This window comes from Neomonachus schauinslandi, chromosome 11 (assembly GCF_002201575.2).
Source record: "Neomonachus schauinslandi chromosome 11, ASM220157v2, whole genome shotgun sequence".
NCBI classification, from domain to species: domain Eukaryota; kingdom Metazoa; phylum Chordata; class Mammalia; order Carnivora; family Phocidae; genus Neomonachus; species Neomonachus schauinslandi.
This window is the reverse complement of record NC_058413.1, coordinates 54,215,571-54,232,525: the sequence shown is the minus strand read 5'-3', so window position 1 is coordinate 54,232,525 and position 16,955 is coordinate 54,215,571. Positions and strand designations below refer to the sequence as shown.

Sequence of the window (16,955 nt, the reverse complement as noted above, 5' to 3'; positions counted from 1 at the left end):
ATTATTGTGAGAATATTTAAGACATTGTAAGAAGTAATTTTAAATCTATTTCATAGCCTTTTTGGGTCCGTCTGGATACTACTATATGCTAATTTATTATGGCCTTCTATAATTCACTTGTTTTTCTGAGATTGCTCTAGAAATTGATGAGGAAAGAGTCCTACCAATCAAAATGGATGGTCAATTGATCTCACATTTTATTTCAGGTGTCCTTGTACTTGGGGCATCCAAAGCACAAAATCTGAAGAAATCTTTTTTCACATTTGTCCCCCAGAACATCTTACCATAAGCCATAAGAAGTCCAGGTGGAAAGAAGAGAACCTTTCATTGCAGGACTTGACACGGCATGACTTTCTTTAGTTCCAGTTGAAAAAACCAAATTAGGTTTTACCATTGGTTACTTTAAAATATTAACCATACTGTTACGTTCATTAAACCATCTTTTCTCTTTGTTATTTCAAGACTATATACCTTAAAAAGAGGACATACAAGAATGAGTAAAGTGACCAAGATAAGGGCACATGGCATGCTAAAGTTTGCTTCTCAAATTTTTTTTTTTTTTTTAAGATTTTATTTATTTGACAGAGACACAGCGAGAGAGGGAACACAAGCAGGGGGAGTAGGAGAGGGAGAAGCAGGCTTCCCCGCAGAGCAGGGAGCCCGATGCGGGGCTCGATCCCAGGACTCTGGGATCATGACCTGAGCCGAAGGCAGACGCTTAACGTCTGAGCCACCCAGGCGCCCCGCTTCTCAAATTTTTCCACCAGCATAACCCTAAAGCAGAGGAACATGATGAATATGTGGGAGAAGGGACCCAACCCAAACTCAGAAGCAGTCTACTGCTCATGAAATTTCGTGTTCTGTCATTAAAATGTAAGCTGAATTTTGCATTCCCCATAATAAAACTGTTTCGATGTAAAAATGATTCCTTCAGTCCTCACAGAAGCTGGTGCTGCTGGAAAGGAGCACCGTGTTGATCATAGGGCCTCTCGATGGTCTCCCCCTCCCCTCCTCAATTGCTGCATCTGCCTGGTGGTACACACACCGACCTTAACGTGAGAAATAGAAACATAGAACATATCTAACCTGTTCCCTGCATTTTAAAAGCTGAACTTTGAAAGTATTACTGCCAGGCGCCTGGGTGGCTCAGTTGGTTAAGCGACTGCCTTCGGCTCAGGTCATGATCCTGGAGTCCCTGGATCAAGTCCCGCATCGGGCTCCCTGCTCGGCAGGGAGCCTGCTTCTGCCTCTGACCCTCCCCCCTCTCATGTGCTCTCTCTCTCTCATTCTCTCTGTCTCAAATAAATAAATAAAATCTTTAAAAAAAAAAAAAAGAAAGTATTACTGCCAAATTAAACTGACCTGAAACAGTTATGTTATCACCGAACCTCATTGTCAGAGGTGTTGGCCGGTTTGTTTTCATTAATTCATTGGCATTCCTTGACTGAGATGGAGCATCTGACTATCAGCTCCCTGAGAGCAGAGATCATGTTTTATTATTTTTCATATCCTCCCACCCTCCCCCAAGTATAGTACCTATTATAGAATGCTTCGTTGGTGATAAAAGGAATTAGGGGATTGTATTTTAAAGCAGCCAATAGTTTAAGAAACAATCAAAAATGTTAATTTTCTGGTTCAGTTTTTTTAAACAATTCTCATTACTGAAATTTATAACAAATCATCTTCATTAAGCACCAACACCCTTAAATACTCAGTTTCTTTTGAGAGAGCAGAGCATATTTCCTATTTGGAAAATTATATATAATGCCTAGTATTTTACACTCAAAGCAAGGTGTTGGCCAAGTAGGCCAAGAAAGTATCTATGTAGACTTAATATCACTGGGTATAGGTGCCAGTTTGAGCCTCCTAGTGCTACCTTCCAAGTGAGTCACAACTAACTTGATACGATTTGATATATTTTTGTCCACTGTTATGATTCATCATATATCTCACAAGAGGCACTCAAGCAAGAGTCTGCATCTGTATATATTGTAAGGCCTTCTTGTTTCAGGCTAAAATAAACTTTGTATACGTCACTGAATATGCCAGATAAAATATATGCAGTTAAGAATGAATTATTTTTCTGACTGTGTAGCAGTAGATCAAAAATGTGCTCTTGTTTTACCAGTTTTTTGTCAACATTTCTCTTTTTTTTTTTCTGATGAAAATGCCAGGGTGTATCATAAGTACTGCCTGTGAGAATTTGCACTTGAAGTGTTTGTGTGTGAATTTCTTGTGCTTTTAGCCAAATGAAGTGTTATCAGTAATAAACAGCCTCTTTATAGGCATGAGTTTCTGTGTAATTTTTATTATCTTAGTTACTGTGTGGTTCATAAAGTTTGCTATCCAAGTAGAACATGTTTTTGAAATATATGCATGGTATACCTAGAATCTACTTTGAGCCTAAATGTACATTCTAGCTTATTATTTGGTAAATATGTATTGATTCGTTCGTCAGAAGTCCCAGAAGAAGGGGCACCTGGGTGGCTCAGTCGGTTAGGTATCTGCCTTTGGCTCAGGTCATGATCCCAGGGTCCTGGGATTGAGTCCCACATCGGGCTCTGTTCTGCAGAGAGTCTGCCCCTCCTTCTCCCTCTGCCCCTCCCCCCTGTTCATGCTCTCCCTCTTGCTCACTCTCTCAAATAAAAAATAAAAAAAGAAGTCCCAGAATATTAATATTAAAGTCCTTTCCATCTTATTTTTGCCTTTCATTCCTTCAGTTGACTTAATTTGACTTAATTTGTCTACCCATGTTAGCTAACATAATAAAAAGTTAAATATATATATTATAATAAAAATCTGTTATTCCCCATCCTTCCTCCCTGTCCTCCCTAAACTAGCACTTCCTCATTTCTGTTAGTGATGTGACCATTCTCTTATCTTTATTTTCCTCTCTAGTTCTAAGGTTCTAATCATTAAATAGCCCAGTCTTGCATGCAATTTGCTTTAAATCAAGTCTTTGACCTTTATCCTTGTGCTTCATTATTTCATTTTATCAATATTTATTGACTTGGAAATATGTTGGTACCAAGGGCACTCTAGAAGGCTAAAAAGTAGGAAAAAGACACAGCAACCATGTTATTGCTGGAACAGTCTGTTCAGGACACTGTTCCCACTACCCCCACTCCACCAGATCACATTTATCTATTCCATATGTCTTTGGATTCAAAGCATTAGAGAGAAGGCCCAGCTGGCTAGACTTCTGTCACAAGCCTTCCTCCTAGATGAAACCAGAAACTAATAAAGGAAGGATTTGACCCCCCCATCCCAGCTTCCCTCTGAATGGTAGTAGTAATTGAAGGGTAGTAATTACCCTTCAATCAAGACACAGTGGGAGAGTGGGGCGCCTGGGTGGCTTAGTCAGTTAAGCATCCGACTCTTGATTTCAGCTTAGGTCATGATCTCAGGGTTGTGAGACGGAGCCTGGCATCGGGCTCTGCGCTAGGCATGGAACCTGCTTGAGATTCTCTCTCTCCCTCTCCCCCCTTAAAAAATAAAATAAAAATTAAAAAAACACAGTGGGAGAGAGTTAATTGACCAATTGGAAATTATGGGGAAGGCAAAGGAAGAGGGAGGACATCTTAAGCACAGAACACAGCATGAGCGTGCCGAGAACTCTAAGTGGTTTGGTATTGCTATATTGAATAAGGGTGTGAGTGGAGAGGGCCCTGTGTGTTCTGCCGTGGAGCTTGGACTTCAATCAGCAGGTGAGAGCACAGAAAGGCATAAGCAGAAGGTCTCTGAAGCAGTGGTGGGGGTGGGGAGTTGGTATGAGAAAACCCACCCTTGGAAAGAACCTTAAAGGTCATCTTATCCAACTCTCATCAGTTCCCATAATCTGATTACCAAATGGAGATATCTCTCTTAACCTCTCCCGTGACAGTTTGCCAAGACAAGTTGTACCCTTTTAAAGAAAGGCCAGTAGCGAGTTCTTTCTTGTGTTCAGCTGAAATCAGCCTCCGGCAGCTTCTACACTTTGGTTGTACTTGGAAGCTCAATCTTATTCAAAACCTCATTTCCTTTTCACTCAAAGTCCTTTCCCCTCAGTCTAAATATGCACAATTCAGCGACTGTTCCTTGTATGGCCATCCTCTTACCTTCCTGATCACCACCTGGACAGTTTTCAAAGAGCCGGATCCAGCATTAATAGACTAGAAATGGTGGTACCAGCCCAGAGTAGTAAAAGGTGGATTTCCCCCTCATATGGGAGCAGCACAGCAGACATGGCAGGGAGGGGGGCTCTGCCTGTGGCGCTTAACGCCTCTTCACTTCGCAAACAACTCCTCCCCTAACCCTCAACTCAAGCATCATGGCTTCCAAAGAGCCTTTCCTGCCTGTTTCCCACCCCCCCATCCCCACCCCCCACCTGCCACCAGCCAAGCTGGGCAGGGGCCCTGCTCCATACTGCCGCAGCTCCCTTTGCTGTCTTCTGTGCTGGCACATCCCACACCAGTCCACACCAGTCCAGTACTGCTTGTGTACTGGACTCTCCCAGTCAACCAGTCAATTGTGAGCTCCCGGAGGGCTGGAACTGACTGACTCAAGGCAGAACCCCCAGTGCCCAGAACGGAGCCAAGCAGAGAATGAGCGCTCAAGAAAAAAAAAAGTTCAGCTGAAGTGAACCGAATCGGAATTTGAGCTGAGTTTTCAAAGGCAAGTAGGCTGTGAATAAGCAAAGGGGAGGAGGCACACATCGTAGATGAGTGCATTCCACTCAAGGCAAAGAAATAAGTGAGTGAAGACTGGGAAGTCCTTGAGATTTGCTAGAGGGCTTCCAGCCAGATTTTGGCTGCAGCAAAGTCATAAACCGAAGGAAGAAAATCAACCTGAGGCTAAATAAGGCAAGCTGGCATGGGGGAGGGTTAGGAGAGATGTATTCCCTTGTGGGCAGGGAGCAAGGGCAGAAAAAAAACAGCAACTGGATCAGTTTTTTCGTTCGCCAGTCCCACGACTGACGGGACTGGTGGACAGGGATCCATGTCCCACGAGACAGACTCCTCATGTCTGCTCGGCAAGGAACCCAAATTCAATGCAAGCATTTCTCTTTACAATTAGGGAAGCTTGAAGGTCAGGCCAGGGATCCACTGGAGTCCACAGAGTGGATTTCTACAGAACCTAAGTGGTCTTACTCCCACTCTGCTGCTTTTGCCCCCATGCCCTGAGGATGGCTTTCAATAAATCTTACTTAGTCTTCAGTCAGAAAGGGCCCTTCCTACCTCTATTCAGATGAAAACTAAGGTCCAAAGAGAAGTGGATCCCCTGAGTCACAGAACTGGTCAATGGCAAATCTGGGACTAATACTTAGGTCTCCTGACTGGTTCCAACTATCGTTCTGAGAGTGTACAATGAGACAGAGGCAGGATAACCTCAACAGACATTCCCATTCAAGAACGAGAAGCGTGAAAGGTCCATAGTCTTCCTTAAACAGAGCAATTCTGACTCTAGCTAGACAAACGCTGTCCGGGCCTCTAGCCTGGAAGAAGGAATCTTCCTTGCTCGGGCCTGGGTTCTACTCCCTGGGAGTGACTCCCTAGTCCATGGATCTCTGTGCCTCTTGGCTCTGCCCTCTGGACCATCCTTCCTTGTCCATCTCCTTCCTTAGCTACTACTGAAGCGGTGGCGCATGCTGGAGCTGACTAGCAGTGTGAAATATTTCTCAGTCCCTTTCAGTTCAGGCTGTTGGTATTTTCCCATGTACAACTCATTTAAAAATTTTGTGGGGGGACGCCTGGGCGGCTCAGTTGGTTTACTGTCCAACCCTTGATTTCGGCTCAGGTCATGATCTCAGGGTCGTGAGATCAAGCCCCATGTCTGGCTCCACGCTGGGTGTGGAGCCTGCTTAAGGTTCTCACTTTCCCTCTGCCCCTCCCCTGACCCTCTCTCTCTCTCCCTCTCATAAATAAATAAATAAATAAATAAATAAATAAATAAATAAATAAATAAATAAAACTAAGAATTTTGTGGATTTTCTATGTATCTGATTATGGTTGACTCTGTACTCCAAATGACATACTCACAATTGTTTTTGAGACCTCTCCCTCAATTTTATCACGCTATTTTGGATTAGGCTTCTGTGGATATTGCTCTTGGGATTCCAAGAAGTCTTTTTGTCTAGGAATCTACAAGACATCACTAATTCTTTCAAAGGGCTTTGTAAAGTGTGTTACGGCTACACCTTTGGTATGATCTACATCTCTGGGCTATTCCTGTAATAACCCTATGCTGGCTAGAGAGCCTCAAGATGAAAAAAGTTTTATTTTTTTACCTACTAAGTCCTGCACCTCTCTGTTCCCTCTAAATTCTTTTTGCCATTTCTTTCTTTAGCTTGTACCTCTCTTCCTGTTATGAGGTTACACAGCTAGGAACACCCAACTGACACTTTCAACACTCTGCCTAGAGATCTCCTTAGCCAAACAAGAACTTTCTGAGTATTTTCCCCCACTTCTTCCAAGTTACCATAGGCAACACTTTGGCCAATTGTTTTTGCCATTATAAAACACAGATTGCCATTTTTCCAGCCTCCATAACAATTTCCTCACCATTTTTCCAGACTTCACTGTTTGCTTGCCATTTTTCTAATCTCCACCCATCCCTGATCCCAAAGCCAAAGCCTAGAATTTGGGGTTTTGTTAAAGGTAAGCATTTCACTTGTAGACACCAGTTTCTGTCAACTTTTGCTGTAAAACAAACTATCCCCAAACTTAGTGGCTGAAGACAACTATTACACCTCTTACAGTTATGCAGTTTGGCAATTTGGACTGAGGTCAGCTGTCTGGCTCTTCTGGTCATAGTGGGGTTCACGTATCAGATGGAGGTCTGCTGCCAAGTTGATTGGGTGCTGGTTAGTTTAGGGTGGCCTCAGCAGGGTTGGCTGAGCTCTGCCTCATGTGGCTTCCATATTCCAGCAGGCTAGCCCAGGCTTCTTCCCATGGGTGCCTGGGAAGGGCTCCAAAAGGGAAGGCCAAAGCAGGCAGGCCTCTTGAGGCCTAGGCTCAGAACTGGCACACTGTCCCTTCTGTTGCATTTTATTGACTAAAGAAAGTAATAAGGCCTTCGCAGATGCAAGGGGAGGGGAAATAAGACTCCGCTTCTCAAGAAGGGAAATGCAGAGGTGCCTGGGTGGCTCAGTCGTTAAGTGTCTGTCTTTGGCTCAGGTCATGATCCCAGGGTCCTGGGATCGAGCCCCACATCGAGCCCCACATTAGGCTCCCTGCTCGGCAGGAAGTCTGCTTCTCCCTCTCCCACTCCCCCGCGTGTGTTCCTTCTCTTGCTGTGCCTCTCTCTGTCAAATAAATAAATAAAATCTTAAAAAGAAAAAAAAAAAAAGAAGGGAAATGCAAAGTCACACAGTAAAGGGTGTGGATACAGGGCGGAATGAGGATCATGGCTATCTTTATAGCTATACCGTACCGCCTCAGAAGCAAGCCTCATCATGAATTTGGTGTGCATCCTTCCCTTCCATATCTTTATAATTATGTGAACACAAAAATACATTGTTTTCCTGTCAGTTTTATGTGTTTTTAAATGAATGACTTCATATATACTAAAGAATTTGTGTAATGGAAATGTAAGATTTATAAGGAATAAGACTTTTGTAAGAGAGAAATAGAATTTTGACAATACATTTTAATCTCCCTGTGTATCCTTCCTAACCATTCATTTCTCATCTGGACTATGCAGTAACTTCCTAGCTGACCTTTTCTACCTCTGGTCTTGCTTCCTCCAATCGGTTCAACCCACTGTAGTCACAATAATCTTTTTTTTTTTTTTTTAAGATTTTGTTTATTTGAGAGAGACAGAGCATGAGCAGGGGGGAGGGGCAGAGGGAGAGGGAGAAGCAGACTCCCCGCTGAGCGGGGAGCTCCATGCGGGGCTCAATCCCAGGACCATGGGATCATGACCTGAGCTGAAGGCAGACGCTTAATGACTGAGCCACCCAGGTGCCCCCACAATGATCTTTAAAAAACAAAAATCTCGGCGCCAGCAAATGCGTGACAAGGGTGGTGGATTTGAGTTTGCTTCTAAGTTCCACCAGGGGGCACTATGGGAATGCCTCAGGTTTCTCCTAGAAATCAATGTTAACTTCCTTGGAAAGACCCTATCCACTTTGAAGGAAATGTAATTTTCAATAGTGGTGCTTGTTTGATTTTGTTTGCTTTGTTTTGTTTTGTTTTGTTTTAATAAGCTCCTTATTCAGTCCACTCGAAAGATGGGCACCTGGGTAGCTCGGTTGGTTAAGCAACTGCCTTCGGCTCAGGTCACGATCCTGGAGTCCCGGAATCGGGTCCCATCGGGCTCCCTGCTCATCGGGGAGTCTGCTTCTCCCTCTGACCCTCCCCCTCTCATGCTCTCTCTCTCTCAAATGGATAAATAAAATCTTATAAAAAAAAAAAGAGCTGTATCTCAGCCATCAGTGAGTTTGAAGGACTGAAGTAACCCCTATTGGTGTCCACTTTATATCTATAATGGAATCATCACAAGAGCTTTCAAAAACATGATTCAATTTATCTTCCACATCAACTGTTGGGAGCCAGAAAAGGGATTGTTGTTATTATTTCCATCTTAAAGATGGTAACTCTAAGGGTCAAGAGGTGAAGTAATTTCTCCAAGGAATTACAGTTTTAGGTATCTAAGCAGGGACTTGACTCTGTCTTCCAAATTCAAATGTATTTATTCACTAAAACTATATTGAGTTCCAGGCTGTGTAAAAGATGATAGAAATACAAAGACATGCCCTCCAAATGTCTTAGAAGCAAAGATTGTCAAAGCTAGAAGAGAATTTGGGAAATCACCTAATGAAGTGTTCTCAACTCAGACATAGATAAGAATCTCCTCAAGAGTCTGTTAAAAATGCGGATTCCTGGACTTTGTACCCGCCCCCCCCAGCACACACAAACATTTTGATTCAACAAGTCTGGGTGGGAACTGGAAATGAACTTTTCCATAAGAACATCCCTTCTTCCCCCCCATGATTCTAATGCAGATGAACTGTGGACTGCATTTTCAGAAACATCAACCCATTGGTTTAATCCTTTCATAATATAGAGGAGAAAACTGAGGAGAAGTGAGTAGAAGTAGTCCCCCAGAAACTCTCCTTGGATGCAGTAAGGGAGGCTGACCCAGGAACTGATAATGAGCAGCTTGAAGTAATGATGTAATTAAGGAACGCCCAAGAACTGGACACCCTGGGTTAAATTTCAGGCTTTACCATCTTGCTAATGAATCACTTAACCTCAGGGAACTATGATTTTCTCAATTGTAAAATGCGGGATAGCAATATCTACTCCATTGACTTACTGTGAGGAAAAATGGAGATAAATAGTAAAAGGGTTTGGCAGAGGACTGGCCCACAGAGGACCCTTGATAAAGAGATGGATTGATGGGATTGTTTTGAATGCTCTTTCTACTCCATTTATTCTATTTCTTTAACTGAGTAACTACTATTGCCAGGCATTCTGCTAGGCAGTCCTGCCTACATGAAGCTTGTGATCTAGTAGAGCAGATAGCCATTAATTATAGAAATAAGAAATCACTGTTGTAATAAATGCTACCAAAGGAAAATGCAAGGTGTGTTTTGAATCATATGGGGATTCAAACCTAATCTTCAGACAAAATGTCCTGAGGAAATGACTCAAAGGTTGAGTAGGAATTAGTCAGAAATTACACACGGATCAGGGAAGAGGTTGGCAGGAGCAGGAGATGAAAAGGCCAAAGACCAGAGTGGCTGGTGTGGAGTGGGCAGGGGAGAGGGGCATGGCATGAAACTGAGGATGATTACTATTTCTGGAAAAGCCTTTCTCTTATCGTGCCTTGATATTTATGTGAAAATTTTGATCTGTTCCTTGACCCTTTTATTTCCACTTCAATTTTCTTTCCACTTTTGCACTATAAAGCCTAATAACTAGTAACATTTCCTCAAAGCTGATATTGAAGTCCCACCATATCTGCAGGGGATACTTTCCAAGCCCCCCCAGGAAATGCCTGAAACTGCAAATAGTACTGAACCCCATATATATTACGTTTTCTCCTATACATGTGTACCTATGATAACATTTATTTTATAAATTAGGCACAGTAAGAGATTAATAATAATAAAATAACAATATAACTAATAACTAATAAAAGTTATGTGAATGTGGTCTCTCTCTCAAAATATTGTACTGTGCTCGCCCTTCTCGTGATGATGTGAGATGATAAATGCCTATGTGAGGAGATGAAGTGAGGTGAGGGCATCAGCCTGTGACGTAGCGTTAGGCTACTGTTCATCTGACAGCGCGTCAGAAGGAGGATCATCTGCTTCTGGACCACCATTGAATACCTCAAATGAATGAAACCGCAGAAAGTAAAACTGAATAAGGGGGACTACTGCATATATCTTTCAGTTTTTGACATTCAGAAATAGGGATTGTCTACGAATACAGGTTTAAAAATAAAAAAACACTTTGCTAGATACCAAGCAGGAACATACATTGAGCTCTTACAAATTTAGCTGTGCTTGGAAAGTATCTATTCTCTTGTCACATAGTTATTTGAACTGCTAGTACAATTTAGTTAGATTTTCTTTTGCATTTAGTTAAACTTGGAAACTTGTATTACTTAGAGTGACTTTAAAATTCCTCTCTGGTGCAGAATTAAAATAAAATATTATCATGGAGGAAACTCTAGTTATGGGAAGATGAAATGGACACATTCTACCCTGTCTCACCCACTGAATGCAGCTATGCAACCTGGACAGAATGCATGGAAATGGCATTTGAGAACTGGGAAAAGTAAATGACAGCAGGTAAATTTGGGAAGAAGACCAGAATTTGAGGCAACACGGAGCTGGCTTTAAGTTTCCACTTTTCCATCCTCAGTAGCCCCAAACCCAGAATTGGGACCCTGGGTGAGGATTGGGAGAACTATAGGAGAAGCCCACACACTCTGGCTCAAGAAGGGAACAGAACTCCTCACACTCAGGGGCACCTGGGTGGCTCAGTTGGTTAAGCGTCTGCCTCTGGCTCAGGCCCTGATCCCAGGGTTCTGGGATCAAGTCCCGCATTGGCAGGAAGCCTGCTTCCCCCTCTCCTACACCCCTTGCTTATGTTCCCTCTCTTGCTGTGTCTCTCTGTCAAATAAGTAAATAAAATCTTAAAAAAAAAAAAAAAAAAGAACTCCTCACACTCAGAGGGGGGATATCTCATGTTTCCCTTTTGTTTTCTCTTTCCCGTACCCCATACTTCTCCCCCCGCAATCTCACAGTAGCAGCCCCAATGGTAGTGATGGTAGTGAGGTTCCTATGGCCGTCTAAAACTCAGTTATTTTATGTATTACATGTACATACTTGGGACCATCTCAAATAATGCTGTAAATTTTGCTTTCAGCATCCCCAACAGGGTGGGGAAACCCCCACCAATTTTTTTCTCTCTGTGTCCTCCTGCCACTTGGCCCCAGACATATGTAGTCATGAGAAGCACACAGCAGACTGGAGTTGTTTGAAGCCCAGGTCTCTGGCCAGAGAACCAAAAAGGGAAGTCTCAGGGGACTGGAAACTATCAGAGAGATTGCAGAGAGGGAAAAGCTCAAGAGATCCACCCCATAATTTCTGGACTCACCTCTTAGCTCTGCATGCATAGATCTGACACTAAATTGCATGCCATAGACCTAACTACTGAGGTATGGGATAGACCACTGTCCAGATCCAAAAGTGGCACACAACTGGGACGGATCTGAATGGCACTGCAAAAACTTTGAAAACTGAACTGACATTGAAACCATGGCCACAGAAGGCAGATCAAAAGTTGTTGCCTGGGGCGCCTGGGTGGCTCAGTTGGTTAAGCGACTGCCTTCAGCTCAGGTCATGATCCTGGAGTCCCGGGATCGAGTCCCATATCGGGCTCCTTGCTCAGCAGGGGGTCTGCTTCTCCCTCTGACCCTCCCCCCTCTCATGTGCTCTCTCTCTCTCAAATAAATAAATAAAATCTTTAAAAAAAAAAAAAAAAGTTGTTGCCTGAATCCAACTGAGTTAATAAATGCTAACAAAAAAATATTAATATTTTCCATAAGACTTAAATAAGATCTAGACACTTACATATTCAAAATATCTAGTATTTAATCCAAAATTACTCTGCATATGAAGAACCAGGAAAATCTCAAGTATGAGAAAAGGCAATCAACAGACATCCAGGAAGAGATAACAAAAATGTTGAAAATTGTTGAGGACTCATAAAATGCTCCAAGAAGTAAGGATGAACACTCCTTTTTTTAAAAAAAGACTTTATTTATTTATTTGACAGAGAGAGAGAGAGCGCACAAGCAGGGAGAGTGGCAGGCAGAGGGAGAGGGAGAAGCAGGTTCCCCGCTGAGCAGGGAACACAATGTGGGACTCGATCCCAGGACCCTGGGATCATGACCTGAGTGGAAGACAGATGCTCAATACATTGAGCCACCCAGGTGCCCCAAGGATGAACACTCTTGAAAAGAATGTAAAGGTGGAAAGTATCAACAAAGAAATAGAAAATATAGGGGCGCCTGGGTGGCTCAGTCATTAAGCATCTGCCTTCAGATGCTTACATTTCTGGAGTTCAGAATTGTAAATTTCTGCTCCGCAGGAAGCCTGCTTCTCCCTCTCCCACTCCCCCTGCTTGTCCTCCCTCTCTCGCTGTGTCTCTCTGTCAAATAAATAAATAAAATCTTAAAAAAAAAAAAAGAAATAGAAAATATAAAGAAGGACCCAATGGAAATGTTACAATTGAAAGTAAAATAACCAAAATAAAAAAACTCATTGACGGACTCAATAGAATAGAGATGACAGCCAAGAATCAGTGAACTTGAAGACAGATCCATAGTAATTATCTAATCTGAACAACAGAGAAAAAATGTTTAAAAAAATGAACAGAGCCTGAGGACTTATGAGGTAGTATGTAATTCATGTCATCAAAATTCCAGAAGAGTTTGTAAAAGAAGTATTTGAAGAAATAATATATGAACATTTCCCAAATTTGACAAAAGACATAAGCCTACAGATCCAAAAAGTTCAATGAACCCTAAACAATGACCGAGTGAGGTGAGGGAATAAAGGCCCAGCCATTCAGGCCTGACGCGAGACAGCTCTGACGTGAGACAGCTCTGACATGAGAAACCAGCTGCAGCCCTCCTGCCACTTTGATCAAAGCTTGGTCAGGCCTCTTTGACTTCTTCCTCTGCCCTTCCCTCCTTCCTGTCCCCTTCACAGATTTGATCTGTAATAAATCTCCTGCACCCCAAACTCTATCTCAGTGTCTGCTTCTGGAATACCCAATCTGTAACATCAAAGCAGACAACAGAAGTATAGAGCAGAGACCTGAACCCAGATAGTGTAGATCCAGAGTCCCTGTCCTCAGTGGCAACCAGAGGCAGATTTGCCATGAAGCTTAAGCTTCAATGCCCCTAATTTGTGTAAACCCTTTCTGAGGCCCTCAGGATTGGGAAGATGAGTGAGCCTAGCAATGTTGCTATATGAATTTGCAAAATTTGCCCCCAAAAGCTGTTTTAACCACAGTTGGTTATGTTATCTCTTTCCACTCTTCCTCTCAGCTACACTTTCCCTCCTAACACATCTCCTGATGGATAGAATGTAGAAATGGCTGTGGACCCTTGTTTGCAACTGAGTAGTCATCTCAGCCTGCTTTCTGCCCACAGAAGTTTGGGGGTTATAGTAGGCAGAATAAAGTCCCCCTAAAGATGCCCATGCCCTAGTTCCCCAAACCTGAGACTTTGGGGGTGTGATTAAGTTAAGGATCTTGACATGGGGAGATTATCCTGGACTAATCTTGGTGAGACTGGTGTAATCACAAAGGTCCTTAAAAAGAGTCAGAGAAGGAGATGTGACAGTAGAAGCAAAGTCAAATAGAAATTTAAACATGTTACGTTGCTGGTTTTGAGGATGAAGGAAGGGGCTACAAATCAAGAAATGCAGGCAGCTCATAGAAACCGGAAAAAGCAAGGAATAGATTCTCCTCCAGAGCCTCCAGAAGAAACAGTCCTGCTGACGCCCTTGATTTCAGCCCAGTGAAACCCATGTCAGACTTCTGAACTCCAGAAATGTAAGATAATAAATTAGTTGTTCCAAGTCACTAAGTTTGTGGTTATTTGTGACAGCAGTAATAGGAAACTGATACAGGGGTCTGAAGGCAACTTTTTTCTTTCTTTCCTTCTTTCCTTCCTTCCCTCCCTCCCTCCTTCTTTCCCTCCCTCCATCCCTCCCTCTCTCCTTCCTTCCTTCCTTCCTTCCTTTCCTCCTTCCCTCCTTCTTTTTTTTTTTGTATTCTCTTTGTCTTTAACCCAAACTGGCAGGGCTTCTTCTGATAAAATTATCTTACAATTTTTTTTTAAAGTGTATGTATGTATGTAATCTCTATATCCAACATGGAGCTCGAACTCACAACCCTGAGATCAGGAGTCACATGCTCCACTGATGGAACCAGCCAAGTGCCCCTCATCTTAAAACTTTTGTTGATTTCCTATAAATCTTAGTGGAATTCACTCCTTTAGACAAAAGCCACATCTATTATTTCTTCCTGGGCCCTTCTCTAATCTGGGTTGAGAGTCAGGATGCTGTGGTACAACAGTGTTAAGATTCTTAGAAGCAGGGCGCCTGGGTGGCTCAGTTGGTTAAGCGACTGCCTTCGGCTCAGGTCATGATCCTGGAGTCCCTGGATCGAGTCCCGCATCAGGCTCCCTGCTCGGTGGGGAGTCTGCTTCTCCCTCTGACCCTCCCCCCTCTCATGTGCTTGCTCTCTCTCATTCTCTCTCTCTCAAATAAATAAATAAAATCTTTAAAAAAAAAAAGATTCTTAGAAGCATTTTTGCCTAGTTGAAATAGTTTACTTTATGGTGTCTTAAGACTCTTTGAGGCTCTCTTGTTTACCAGAGAGACTCTAAAAGAAATGCCCTTAAGATTCTTTGAAGCTTCATAATTCTGCCTGGAGACTTCTTTAGTCAGATTCACAACGTAATTATTAGAATGTCTTCTATTTTCACATTCCCTGCAGGACAAGGTTCATTAACTGTTCTTCCAGCTTGGAACGGCATTCAGGTGCCCTTTTCTTCAGCCTACAACAATGTTTTCCCTCCTGTCCTTCAAGCCCTCATCAACAGTCTCCTGGCGGCCCTTCCAGATTTGCTTAACAATCTTTGTGAGGGCCTTCAAGACTTTGCCAAAGCCAATAACACATGGTTTAAGTTAAGCTCCGTCTTTATTCCCTCACCTCACTCAGTGACTGCATGCAGGCTGCCCAAGGACGTTTTGAAATGGCCTCAGGTAAGGTGGCTCTCTGCTGCAGGACAGATCCTAAGGAGCTGACTGCTGGAGACTCTTCTGACTGCACCCCCTTCCCGCCCCTGGAGCCACGTAGCAAGTCCTTCCACCAAGGGGGCTCCGGGTGGTGCATCTCTGTGTCTTCCAGGAGCAGTACTATGCTGGAGCTGGCTCTGATCAGCTCATTAGAGCTAATTGTTAGCTCTTTACTGTGTTCAGTGATATCTAAGCACCTTGACATTGCCATTGTGGGAGAATTTACACCATAGAAATCAGCAAATGTCACAAATCAGGACTTTTCTTTTCCTGGAGAGCAAATTTACCAGCATACCTCTGAATGTAGTCTATGCATAAATAACGTTGAGTGCATTATTTAGCCTCTCTGTGCCTCAATCTTCTTATTTGTAAAATGTGACTAATAATACTATGTATGCCATAGAGTCAATATGAGAATTAAATGAGCTAATACATATAAAATGCTTGGACAGCGCCTAGCCACAGGAAGCACTCAGTAAGTATTAACTATTATTTTTACTGTTGCTGTTGTTATTACTGTTATTGCCACCTTAAACTTTCATTGGATTTTCATAGAAGATAGGCTAGATTTTTTAGTATGTCATTCAATGATAATATCATCTGACAGTTCCAACCACAGTTCCATTATTTCTGGAACTCAAACTATTTTTCCATCTCCAAACCTTGGTATACGTAGGTAACTTCTGCCAGGTAAGCCCATCCCTTCCCTGCCTATCATCTTCCAGACCATTTCTTTTCATCCTTTTGGACCTGCACACATTGCCTCCCCTGGGAAGCCCTCCCCACCACCTCTGCCGGGCATGGACTCCCTCCTCAGTGTTGCCATTGCTCAATGCACAACCCTCCCTTTTCCTGATAGCACTTTACTGTGGTAACCTGTTTACATCTGTTTTTCCTTGTGAGCCCGGGGTTGGATGTGCTATTTCTCCGTGTCCTCAGCACAGTGATAGAGGTGCTAAATATTTGTTGAATGAATGAATGAACATTGCCTGGGAAGGTGGGGAAAAGGATAAATAGCCTAGTAGGATAATAATAATAATGTTTTTGCTTAAGTGGCCATAGGTATGTGGTATAGAGCAATGACCTAGGACCCCAGTTTTAGGTTTGATAGGTCCTAGATTTGTCATGCAGCGACCCTAATCACCTTCAACCTCTTTACCTTCCGTCAGAATTCTGCCTTTCATGATGGCTCAGATGTCAAGTCTTCTATGAAGTGTTTCCTTCCCTCTGCTCCTCCCCAGCTCTCCACGCTCATCGTCATTAGCAACCACATCATTTACTCTCCTGGACTTCCCCATCAGAATCCAGTAGTGTTTCTGTATTTCCACCCCCGATCCAGAGGGGTGAGTGTTCGGGGGATGGCGTTGTTCAGCCGTAGACCAGTGAATTCGTCCTCCCACCCCCGCGCCTCTGCTTCCCCGAGCGTGAACCGGGCACCGCGGAAACACCTTACCAGGGCTGCACTTTGGTGGAGGGCGGGCGGACCCTGAGGGCGCACGCAGCCCCCACGCCGGTGGAGGAGCTAGGGGGCAGGCGAGGGGGAGAGGGAGAGCGCCCCGAGGCTTCAGAGCAAAGAGGGAGGGAGGGCGGAGGCGGGGCGGCCGGGCAGGCCAGCGGCCGGGCGGGGCGGGGCGGAGCGGAG

General features: G+C 43.5%; 1 protein-coding gene across 1 annotated transcript in view; it reads left to right on the top strand.

Moving 5' to 3' along the window:
- Positions 1–13,903: 13,903 nt before the first annotated feature.
- Positions 13,904–16,955, top strand: part of P4HA3 (prolyl 4-hydroxylase subunit alpha 3) — a 41,620-nt gene continuing 38,568 nt past the window's right edge. The window contains exon 1 of the mRNA XM_044919774.1: positions 13,904–14,028. Within this exon, the coding sequence (XP_044775709.1) occupies positions 13,904–14,028 (125 nt within the window). The remainder of the gene's footprint in view (positions 14,029–16,955) is intronic.